The 11,383-nt window shown below is 55.1% G+C and overlaps 1 protein-coding gene across 1 annotated transcript in view; it reads left to right on the top strand.

Moving 5' to 3' along the window:
• The first annotated feature begins 1,790 nt into the window (after nucleotides 1-1,790).
• The window catches only part of MROH2A (maestro heat like repeat family member 2A), a 48,062-nt gene continuing 38,469 nt past the window's right edge, over nucleotides 1,791-11,383 (top strand). The window contains exons 1-7 of the mRNA XM_029932860.1: nucleotides 1,791-1,900; nucleotides 2,668-2,778; nucleotides 3,006-3,190; nucleotides 7,406-7,537; nucleotides 7,757-7,919; nucleotides 10,055-10,153; nucleotides 11,215-11,366. Coding sequence (XP_029788720.1) covers nucleotides 1,834-1,900; nucleotides 2,668-2,778; nucleotides 3,006-3,190; nucleotides 7,406-7,537; nucleotides 7,757-7,919; nucleotides 10,055-10,153; nucleotides 11,215-11,366 — 909 coding nt within the window. The 5' untranslated portion in view covers nucleotides 1,791-1,833. The remainder of the gene's footprint in view (nucleotides 1,901-2,667; nucleotides 2,779-3,005; nucleotides 3,191-7,405; nucleotides 7,538-7,756; nucleotides 7,920-10,054; nucleotides 10,154-11,214; nucleotides 11,367-11,383) is intronic.

The raw sequence follows: 11,383 nt of genomic DNA, 5'->3' as shown, positions 1-11,383 counted from the left end.
ATGCTAGCCACTTCAGCCCACAGCCAGCCAACTGCCAGATGCCTTTGGGAGGCTCTCTTAGATCAGCCCGCCCTCACCCAGCCCACCAGCAAACTGCAGATGTATGAGCAGCTCCATGTCTAGAGATGGCCCAGAGCAACGGAACTACTCAGCTGACCCACAGATTTATGAAGAACAATAAATGACTTTTTTCCATCATTAAGCTTTGAGGTGGTTTGTTACATAGCAATGGCTAACTGATACATTCCGAGCTGGCCCTAAATCCATGATCTTCATGTGTTGGGTCTTTAGACAGAGGACACAGGTGTGTCCTTCCCACTTCTATATCCACTGTCACACCGAGAGCCATGCTTAGCTGCACACAGCGGTCAGGCAGGTAGGGCTCAAGGGATGGAATGGGACCAGGTCATTTGAGTGACCTTTGAAGGAGACGAGCAGGCCCAGAGGGGAGTGGGAGGAGCTAGGGCAGAGGTAGCCATGAAAGAAGGGCATATGATAACTGTCTTCTTGTGTCTCTTCAGCACGTCTCCAAAGGGCAGAGGGAGGAACAATGCAGGAATTTTGTGGGGAAGAAGTGTTTGGCACCATGCCTGGGAAGCTCATTTTCCAATAATCTCACTTCAATGAAGTAGAAATGGGCTGCAAAGGGTAAGGAGCACCCTGGTATCAGAGGTGTCCACGCAAAGACTGAGGAGCAGGCCTCTTGGCAGCGTGGGCAGAGTTTGAGTGGGAATTTTCACTATGCTGTCTCGGATCTATGTGGCCCTGAGTCTTGTTCTGTTGCCCTGTAATGCATAGAAAGCTTTCCCAGGGCCAATATTTCATTGCCCAAACTCTTGATCTGGCCTGTTTCACAGCTACAACTGACAAGAAAATCTTGGGCCCCACTTTTGGTTCAGGAGACAGGCTTCCTGTCCTCTTACCTGCGAGGGGGGACCCCCAGCCCCATCCTGGAAGCCATCCAGTCCTTGGGGAAGAAGAGTCCTCTTCCCAGGACCCCTCTGTCACCCATCCCACCCCAGCTGCCCTGACCATACCTTCCCACCCTGAGGTCCTGTGACCACATGTTGGAAGAGGTCAACCAGAAGACATGACTGCCAGCTGCCCTGTGAACTGGACCTGGGAAATCAGAGTTCTTCATCCCCTCTCCTGTCCTTGTGGGTTCTACTTGCCTTTCCCACTCCTGGAAGATGATCCAAGGAGATAGCTTTGGGGTGCTGAATGGTGTTGAAGCCGTACTTGACAGGACACATGACGAAACCCAGTTAAGGCCTCTGTGTAAACTTTTAAGATGTGGTTGGCAGGTGCAGGGATCCACTTGTCTGGATGTTGCTCGAGATGAATCTCCCATGTAAGCTCTCTTGCTTACTAAAAGTGCCACCTACCAACATGGACTGTCTTCTTCAGTCTCTACCTGCCCTCTGAGAACAGAGGCCAGTTTCAGATTGCACCCCGGAAGCTTCTGTGGAGCTTGCAAACCAACAGTGCATCCCCAGGGGACTTGGTGGTGTATATGGCCCACTCCCTATATGCCCCTTTCCCAAATAAGCCACTGTACTTCACTGCACATGTGGGTGGAAGAAATGTCTAATGACAACACAAGGTGGAGTTTTAATCACAGGGCCCTGTGCACTCCTCAAAGCCCTCAGTTGATAAAGACTCAGGAAGGCAGTTATATCTCAGAGTTCCAAGGGTCTGCGATCTAACGGTGATGATTCTAGTGAAACCCTCCCACTCTGCCAGGAGACCTATTCCTCACCTACATTACGACTGAGAAGCCAAGGAAGCTCCAGTTCCTTGACGACCCACCTGCCCTTGTCTGCACTGACGTTGATGTGTATTAGTTGCCCCGTCCTTGTGGTGTATTTTTGTCCCACCCAGGAGAGCACTCCGAGAAAAGGTCAGTCGTTAGGTCCCAGTGTAGCTCTTTAAAGGATTCCCAGGAGGCAAAGAGCTCAGGATGGTGAAGAGCCGAGGGGTGCAGTTTCAGGCTGGGGGAGCTCTGGTCCAGGGGAGAACAGATCTGTGAGCGTTCAGTCCCCCATTTTGACGTCAGTGTTGTTTGTCAGCCCTTGAGGGGCTGCTAATGTTGTGAGACCTCCTCGAGAGGAGCAGCGAGATCGGCAGAGATGGATTCCTCATCGATCATTAGTGTTCGGTGTCGGGGGAGGAGAGGAAGGGCCTTGCTTAACCCAGTTAGCTACTGCTGTGTGAGAAGTGACATCAAGTCGGTGGCTCAGAGCACCACCCATCTACCATGGAACACAGTTTTGTGGGTCAGGAGTCGGGGGGTCTCACAGGCTGAATTCGAGGTCTTGGTGGGGCCACATCCTTTCTGGAGCTTAGTTCTCTTCCAGACTTATGTGGCTGGAGGGCTGACGTCCTCTGTTTCTTGCCACAGGGTCCCTTCCACGGGCAGTTTATGTCACGCCGTTAACTTTTCAAGGCTAGCGTGAGACTCCCTCTCCAGTCCGCCAGGACACAGAGGCCCCTATGAGAACATGTGACCAAGAGAATGGCTTCCTGTCACCTAGGCCTCGGTCTACTGGTTAGAACACGGGTCTAACCAAGTCCCGGTTCTGCGCACACTCAAGGGGAGAGGAGTATTCAGGGTGGGACTCACTGGGGGCCGTCCTAGGGTGCGTCGACAAGCCAACGCTTTTACAGAGCTTGTCTCAGAAGAGCGTGAGGAGGAGATGACGGAAGCAGAGGTAGGCTCCAATGAGGGCCCGTCAGAGGCAACGGAGGACCTAGAACCCCTGGAACCAGACAACGGAGGTAAGAAAGTCGGCCCCACCCCTGCATTCCCGTCCCATCCTGGCCACCCACTCCGTGAGGGCGGGTCCCGGCCTAGGTCTCACTCTGTCTGCACGGGGAGGGGGAGGCCCTGCCTAGTCATGGCACTAGCATGGCCTCCCCGGCTGTGGCGTCATCAGGAAGGCCTGGGCGTGGGACACCTCCGGTGACGGCCACCTCAACACCACCCCCGGGCCACCTTGTCTCAGGTACTTTCCAACAAGTCACAAACCTCCTCAACATCATGGACAGCGGGTTGGCGAAGACGGACACTGCCAGGGGGGCAGGTCCTGACATGCGGAAGACTCTGGCCTCGGTGATAATCACGGAGAAGGCCGCCTCCGAGCCCTCGGCGGTGATGAACGCTCTCATCCGTTGCCTGCAGGTGCCTGAGGTAGGGTCCGCTCTCCCTCAGCCGCCCCTCGGCGCTCGGCCACCCATGGGGCAGCACACATTACTGGACCGTCGCAGGCACGGGGCTGGGTGCTGGGGCGCAGACATGGGCAAGGCTGTGAAGTTCTGACTCAGAGGACCCACAGGGGCCCAGGGCTTTCGTGATTTTTGAAAAGCTGCCTTATTCCAACACAGTGGGTTTGGGAGCCCTTGTCCTCGTGAACATAGTTACAAAGATGTTGAAGGAGTGAAGCAGGAGACTCAGAGAAGCCAAGACACGGGGCAGCCAGGTGCAGCGATGCTGGGCCAGCCGGGGGACTGGTTAGCTGGGTCAGCAGGGGTGGGGGGGCCTAGGAGGGGGGGAGGGGCCGTGCGATGGGAAATCACGCTGGGCAAGGCAGGGCAGAGTTTGGAACAGAGCATCAGGATCCCAAGGAGGGTTTGCTAAAACCCAGATGGTTGGGCCCCCAGCCTCGAGAGTTACTGATTCCGTAGGTCTGTGGGGGTGGCCTGGGAATCGGCATTTCTAACACCTTCCCAGGTGACGCTGAGGCTGGAGGCCTGGAGACCACACTGTGAGAACTGCTGGGGCTGGGAAGCACGGGAGGTCTTCGCAGGAATTCTTTAGGGAAAGCTTGACTTGGTAGAAAGAGGTGTGGCTGCTGTGAGGAAGGTGTGCGGGTGTCGGGGAGCATAGATAGGCAAAGGATTTTGTGACAGACTTCTAAAATGTGTATTTTATTACTCATGCAGATGCCAGCACTCAGGGGGTGGGGGTGGGGTGGGGACAGGCCATATCATGCAGGGCCACGTGAGCAAGCGCCAGGGTTGGCCAGGAGACAGAGGGAGGGAGGAGGAAATATGGGTGAGAGTCTATATTGTGGTCTCTAGAGGGGATGGGGCAGGGCAGGGTGAGGAGGGTTAGGATGGTCCAGTGTGAACAATGTCAGAGGGCTCTGGGTATCAGACTGTCTCTGGGGTAGGTAGGGGCAGGGGGATAGTGGCCCCCAGGGTGAGAGCCTGATTCTGGAGGTGGTTGGTGCAGGTTCTGGTCAGCTGGCATTTCTGTGGTTTTCCAGGGTCAGCGAGGCCCCAAGGTGTCAGGAGATATAAAACATTTAAGACCATGATTAATACGCAGGCCATAATTGACAAGGTTTTGGGGTGATAGGTGGGGGGTTCGGAGTTGACGTCAAGAAGAATCCTGGAAGATGTCTTTGGTGCAGAAAGGTGATTTTATTAAAACACGGGAACAGGATCTGTGGGCAGAAGGAACCTGCGTTGGCATTGTGACAGGTAGCTCATTATAGACCCTCAGATTGGGAAGGAGTTAGGGATAGAGTAAGTCTCTAAGGAATTTTGGAAGCAAGGTTTCCAGGACCTTGAGGGGCTGGCTGCTGTTAGGAAAATGGCATTTATTACTGTTTAGTAACACCTCAGTCATGAGGCCCTTCAGACGTATATCAGGGGCCGGAAGCTTGGATTATGATTGCCCACATGTATCTTGGGGGAGTTGAGATAAAGGAATTTTTATATGCTAAAGTGGACTCCCAGGATCCTGGGGGTCAGGATAATGTTGAGCCCAGATTTTCTTTTGCTCCTGGCGAAGTGTCATAATCGTGGTAATGGGGGTCCTGGAGGGAGGTCACTCTGCCTGTCTCAAGGACTCGTCAGTGGGCTGCAGGCAGTAAGGGATTCTAATTTTTCACTTGCCTCTGCTTCCCACACACCATGGCATTAAGCCCCCTTACATCTTGATAAGGGTGGTATTAGGGCTCCAGGAAATGGAGGCTATAGGTTTCTGGAGATCAGGCTGTGGATAAGATGGACTTTTTCTTGCAGTTTAGCAAGTTCTCCGTAACCTGAATGAGTGTCCTACATGACCACGATCTCTATCAGTCAACCATCTGCCTCCTTTCCTTTCCCTTGTTCCTGGGCAGCCAGGAGCGTCTGAGGAAACCACACATGTCCCAGCTGGCGGGGGTGAGGGCTGCTGGCAGCCTGGACTTTGCCCTCAGCTTGCCCCACGCTCCCTCATCCATACTCAGTGGCAATAAATAGACAATAGACACATAGGCATATTTGAAAAATTAACCTGTTTTGAAGATTTCAGCTCTTTATGAAATAGCGAAGGAACCAGCAACATGTCAAAATATGTTAAAATGAGAATTTTCCTTATAGAGATTGATGCTCTTTACCCGACAAAACTCATGTACATCGCCAGGATCAGCAATGGTGTTTGTTGCTATGGAGGAAGCACTTGCATTAATATCAGTTTCCTAGGAAACTATAACTATCCCCAGGGAGCCATAAGGTAGTCTCAACAATCATGTGAGATCAAGGACGTGCCTGCTTGAGGCCCCCCAACCCTTGAGGGGCCCCAGACAGCGCTCTGGTGCCTGTTTTATGTCCGTTTCCAAGCCTTCGACAGTTTTTGCCTTGTGACCATAAATATTCTCCACAGATGCCCCTTGAGCACAGGGCAGGCTGTTCTTACTAACAGTTACCTGGCTGTGTGCCAGGTGCCGAGAGAGTGTTCATTAAGCCTCCAGGTGTCCTTGAGTTCTCTTTGAAAACCTGGAGCACGCATTTCCCATGGGAGTGATGCGGTCCCCAAGCAGATAAAACGGATTCACTGACGAAAACCTTACCTTTTTTTTGTATAAAGTACAGAGATGCATATAGCACATAGACATATATGTTAACATACTCATGGAATTAAGGCTTCATGGGTAGTGGGTGGAATTAGGAAAAAATGTCTAAGGAGGCTCTTTAGGAAGCACCTTAAAAAAAAAAAAGATTGAGGGACCCTGGTCCAGGGCCATGCCTCTCTGGAGCAGATTTCACAGGAGAACATGTAAATCTGAGTGAATTCCTTTCTTCTTGAGGTGCCTTCTCCAAGGCCTCTGGGCTGTTGGGAAGTGGCCTCCCTCCCACTGAGAGGGGGCCCCTTTCCAAGGGCTTTGCAGGCAATGGCCCCCATGTAAAGGCCCACACTCATTCTTCAAGAGCAGCTTGTCAGACCTGATTCAATAAGAGTTATTTTCAGTTGCTGGTCTCCAGGCGTGGTCTGGGAAGTACAGGCTATTTGCCCAATTCTGCCTTAAACAGGGTCATTTAAAACGGCCATAAGGCTAGCTAGGAATCAAAATAGAGCAAGTGGCACATTGTCGGGTCTCAAGTGCTCTCCTGCCAGGGCGAGGTGCATGCAGACTCCTTTCGTGGACTTTCAAGTGGGATGGTGCAGGACAGATTTTCGGGCCACACCGCCGGGGCCAGTTGGACGAGTGCCACGCGGGGAGGGCAGAGGTGGGACGGTAGGGCCTGACTCCTGGGCGGCTCGCAGAGGGCGGGCACAGCCGCCAGACTTGGGTAGGAATCATTCTGAAACAGTTCCAGTGCGTGCGGGGTTTCCCCCACATCCCTAGTGGTTCGCGGGCACCAGCGGGTTGTCCTACGGTTTAGCTCGCTCCTGACCCATCCGCCTGGAGACAGCAGCAGATCCCATAGGTTCAGGGCTCAGTCCCGCAAGACTCCCGCCACCCCTGCTTGTCACCCGTGCCTCCAACTGACCGGCCAGAGAACTCACTCCTTGGGTTTGGTTGGTTTGCTAGAGGGCAGGAACGGATTACTCAGAGATGACGGGTTTATTATTGAAGGCCAGCACTCCGCAGGGGCCCGATGGAGGCGGAGCCATGGGGAAGCCGTGGGGAAAGGGTTCGGAGGGTCCGTGCTTTCTTGGGCTGCACCACTCTCCCAGAATCCCCCCGTGGGCACTATCCAGGAAGCTCTCTGAGCCCTGATCTACCATCTACCGAGGCCTCATTACAGAGGCCAGTTGATGGAATCATTGGCTGTGGCGAATGCATGTGGATTCCAGCCCCTCCCCCCACTCCAAGACTGAAAGTTACAACCCTCTTCAGCAGAAAGGGATGCCCCCCACTTAGGGGTTTTCCAAGTCACCTCATTAATGTGCCAGAGGACACCTTCAATGCTCTCCTCACTTAGGAAACTCCCAAGGGTTTTAGGAGCTCTGTGCCAGAAACCAGAAATGAGACAAAGTTCACATACACGTACCTTGTAAATCAGTCACAGGTATATGGGAGGAGGGCCGGTGGGGGAGGCGATGGCGGGCTCTTCTGGGGGCAGGGCTGGGTCCATCCCAGGCCCCCCAGCCTGGTCCAGGCTCTTCCCACCGCCGGTAACTGTTTTCCAGATTTCCACCCAGCGCAAAGTGAACATTTACAACATCCTCCAGGAGATCATCCAGCAGGAGGGGGAGCTGGAGGAGCAGGGCGTCCAGAGGCTGGTCGCCATCGCCTCCAAGGAGATGAGGGAGAACCTGGAGGTAGTAGAGCCCCGCCCCCCTCCCCTCTCCCAGGGGCTGAGATGTTGATGGACCGGGTGGATGTGCAAGGCCCTGGTCCAGTGACTTGGGGGTGGGGGGCGGTTTGCAGGAGAGGCGGAGCCCAAGGGGCCCAGGGGGCTGGAGCAGGGGTGGGGCAGGAGTGTTTTCATGACAGCCCATTGGATGGTGGAGCCATGTGCCCTCCCCCGTCCCCTGCAGACAGAGGACTACGTGACGGCAGAGGTGGCCAGTGACACGCTGGTGGCTCTGTCCCGAAACCACTTCAGCTTGGTCATGTACGACATGCAGCACCACCTCAAGCCCCTCAGCCTCACGGACGAGTTTGTCATCATCACCTTGGCCAAGCTGGCCAATGGCAATGGTAGGCGCCCGCGGGTCCTCAGCCCGGGGTCTGGCCGCTCACGCCAGGCCTGGCACTCACTTCAGGTCACTGCCTCTCTCTCCTCTGGCCAGCCCCATTTCTCTCTTTGCTAGCTTTTTAATTTTTATTAAGGTTTTCTTTTAATTCCGGCGTAATATTAGTTTTAGGTGTGGAATATCGGTACCGACAAGTCCATACGTTGCCCAGCGCTCACCCCAAGACTTGCTTGCCTTAATCCCAGTCTCCTAGTTCACCCCCCCCCCCGATCTTCCCTTTCTCTGGTATTCCTTCTTTCCATTTCCGCGTCTCTCACAGCTGTTAAGATTCGGAGTTCCTGCCTCTCATTTCTGTCCCTTCCTTCCTCTGTCATTCTTTCTCCAAACCTCTCTCCCCCTCAGGCCCCGTTCTCGTGTGTTCTCCTCTCTTTTCCCTCTTACCCCTTCCGCTCCTTGCCTCATTCCACAAGCAGGTGCTGAGCTCCTGCTGCACCTGGCAGGGAGTACAGTGTGCTTGGTCCCGCCTCCATAAAGATGGCAAACAAGTAACCAAGAAAACCGGCCACCATCATATAGATCACATGTGGTGTGTAGAGAACATCCTGGACGCTGTTTGAGATCAGGAGGGAGGGGACCTCACCTCTATGGAGCCCTCACTGGGGCAGCGACATTTCAGCTGCGACCTGATAGGATGAGATGATGGTGTCTGTGTGAAGAATCAGAGGCAGGAGGGCATTCTGCATGGAGAACATCATGTGCAAAGGCCCTGAGGCAGGAAAAGGCTTGGTTTCTCTGAAGAACTGAGAGGTCACTGTGGCTGTTGTTAGGGCGAGGGGAGATGGTGTAAAGTGGGGTTGGAGAGGCTGGCAGGGGCTGGTGGGTGTGGGAGAGTCCGGACTTTATTTGAGAGCCCTGGAAAGCTGCAGGGTTGTCCTGTGATGTGTATGTTCCAGAAAGACCATTCTAGCTGTTGTGTGGATGGAGAAGGGTAGGAGGGGTGTACATGAGAGGCGACGGTGGCTCAGGCTGGGGCGAATTTGGTGAGGGCTGCACAGACGGGCGAGATAAATGAGGCTCCAGTTGATGGACTTGCTGAATTGCGTGCTGGAGGTGAAGGAAGAAACAGAGGAGCCAAGGAAGGCTTCCAGGGTTCAGGTGTGAGCAGCTGGCTGTGAGGCAGGTGCACTGAGTTCACCTTCCTCTGGGACGTCCGAGGGGAGGGGCCAGGTGGCCGGCTGGTGGGCAGATGCGGAGTTGGAGGACAGGTGTGGGGGGCCTTCCTCCCAGGGCCTTAGCGTTTGGGCGGTGCTCCAAGCCGTCCACACCCGCTGAGCAGGAGCAGAGAGAGGAGAGGTAGGTGGACAAAACCCAGCCTGGAGAATCCCAACATCAGGAAGAGAGCCCGCAGGGGGATGGGGACCATGTAGCAGAGCCTGTGAGGAGGGCAGTGACTCAAGAAGGGCCCAGTGGTGGGCGTGTCCTGTTTTGCATGGGCTCTGGTCAGGTGGGGCCCGGTGGGTGGAGAGAGGGGGGGCAGGGGGCTGGCTGCTCTGAGATGGCCGCTGGAGGGCGCACGCAGGTGGGGGGCTGGTGGCCAAGGTGGGGCCAGGCTAGGAGGGGAGGGTGGCCTGTCACCTGTTTCTCTTTTCCTCCAGCAACACCTCTTCTCTGCCCCTCCCCATCTCTCAGTTTCCTTCCTTTCTCTGCCCGCCTCTTGCCTTCTTCTGGTCCTTCTTTCTTGCCGGCTGTCTCCCTGGGTCTTTTTGCTCAAGGACATTTGTGGGACATAAAGAAAGAGCCAGGCGTCTATCCGGGAGCCATGCTGAGTCTCCCCTCCCTGACTTTCTGCTCTGCCGGCTCCTCCCTGTGGTTCTGTCTCAGCTCTTCCTCCTCCTCCCCCCTCTTCCTCCTCCTCTGTCTCCTGTTCCCCATCTCCTTCCTGTCCTTCTTTCTCCCCTTCACCTGTTCCCCGCTTGCTCCTTGCACTCCCCACAGACTTCCACACTTTATCCTGCAGCCCCAGCCACTCGCTCTGCTCCAAGGGGGGACTGGAGGTGGCAGGAGGCGGGCGTGTCCTCTTGGGCCTTGTCCCTGCTGACCCGCCCCCCACTCCCCGCCACCTCTCGCCCCACTGCGCAGTGTTTGAGTTCATGCCGTACATGGGCATCACGCTGGCCACCATTTTCACGATGCTGAGACTCGCCAACGAAGCCAAGATACGCCTGGCGATTTGCAGCGGTGCGTGGCTGCTTGGGATGCGGGTGGGGACCCCAGGGTGCGGGACGAGGCTCGGGGCAAACAGGCTGGAGGGGCTTGCTCCACAGGAGGTGGGATGTTCCTTTATTCCCAAGCGTTTGTCCAATCTCCCGCTTTGTGGGGTCCCTGATCGGCTCTCGGGGGTAGGGGGCTGGCACAGGCGGCTGAACTGTGGCCAGTGCTTCCACGGGGACACGGCTCAGCGGGAGGAAGTTGTCACTGTGACTCAGTTTAGCCCGCGTGTTTCAAACCTGTCAGGAGGACGCTTTGTCCTTCAGGAGAAGCATGGTGGGATTTTCAGAGGAGAGGGGGCCAGGGAAAGCGGCTCTGTGTTGGGCCTGACTGAGGCTGGTCTCTGATGCTACTTACAGTCTGATCTTCTTGCCCCTGGGTTTCCTTCCTTCCTTTCTTCCTTCCTTCCTTCCTTCCTTTCTTTCTTTCTTTCATTTTTTCAATGTTTTATTTATTTTTGAGAGACAGAGAGAGAGAGAGACAGTGCGAGCAGGGGAGGGTCAGAGAGAGAGAGGGAGACAGAATCTGAAGCAGGCTCCAGGCTCTGAGCTGTCAGCACAGAGCCCGACGTGGGGCTCGAACCCACGAACCGTGAGATCATGACCTGAGCCGAAGTCCGACGCTTAACCGACTGAGCCACCAGTCCCCCCCACCCCCAGGTGTTGATATCTTAAGTGCTTTTGTGGGTCCCAAATCCCTGATACCCGAGAAGAATAAGGCAGAATGTGTTCACTACCCTCTGGAGGACAGTCCTCGGGCTGTGAGTAAGGAGTCATATCCTACCCTTGACCCCTGTACGTGAATCTCAAGGAGTGGGGCCTGGACCCACCTGTATGCTTACGACCCCCCCTTACACACGGCTAATAAAAATTGGGAGGGCAGAGAGCATGGGCTGAAGAAAGGCATTTTCTAGGCTGTCTGAGGCCACCCCAGTCACGTGCTGGTTACAGAAGCGGGGGGGGGGGGGGCTGCGGGGAGGTCTTGTCCAGCTCCTGCCCCTCGGGGCTCACTGCGCCCCTCCTGCTCCGTAGCCATGGAGACCTTCTGTGAGACGGTGCAGTTCTACCTGAAGCATCTAGAGGACAGTGTGTACCCCGTGATGACGGAAGATCAGTTTGCCGTGAAGCTGTTCCCGATGTATCGCTATTTCGTGACTGTGTGGCTCAGGGACCACAACCCTGAGGTGAGGAGCACCCTGCT

The sequence above is a fragment of the Suricata suricatta genome, chromosome 3 (genome assembly GCF_006229205.1).
Source record: "Suricata suricatta isolate VVHF042 chromosome 3, meerkat_22Aug2017_6uvM2_HiC, whole genome shotgun sequence".
Classification (NCBI taxonomy): Eukaryota; Metazoa; Chordata; class Mammalia; order Carnivora; family Herpestidae; genus Suricata; species Suricata suricatta.
The sequence above is the reverse complement of the archived record's forward strand: the minus strand, read 5'-3'. Positions and strand labels throughout refer to the sequence as shown.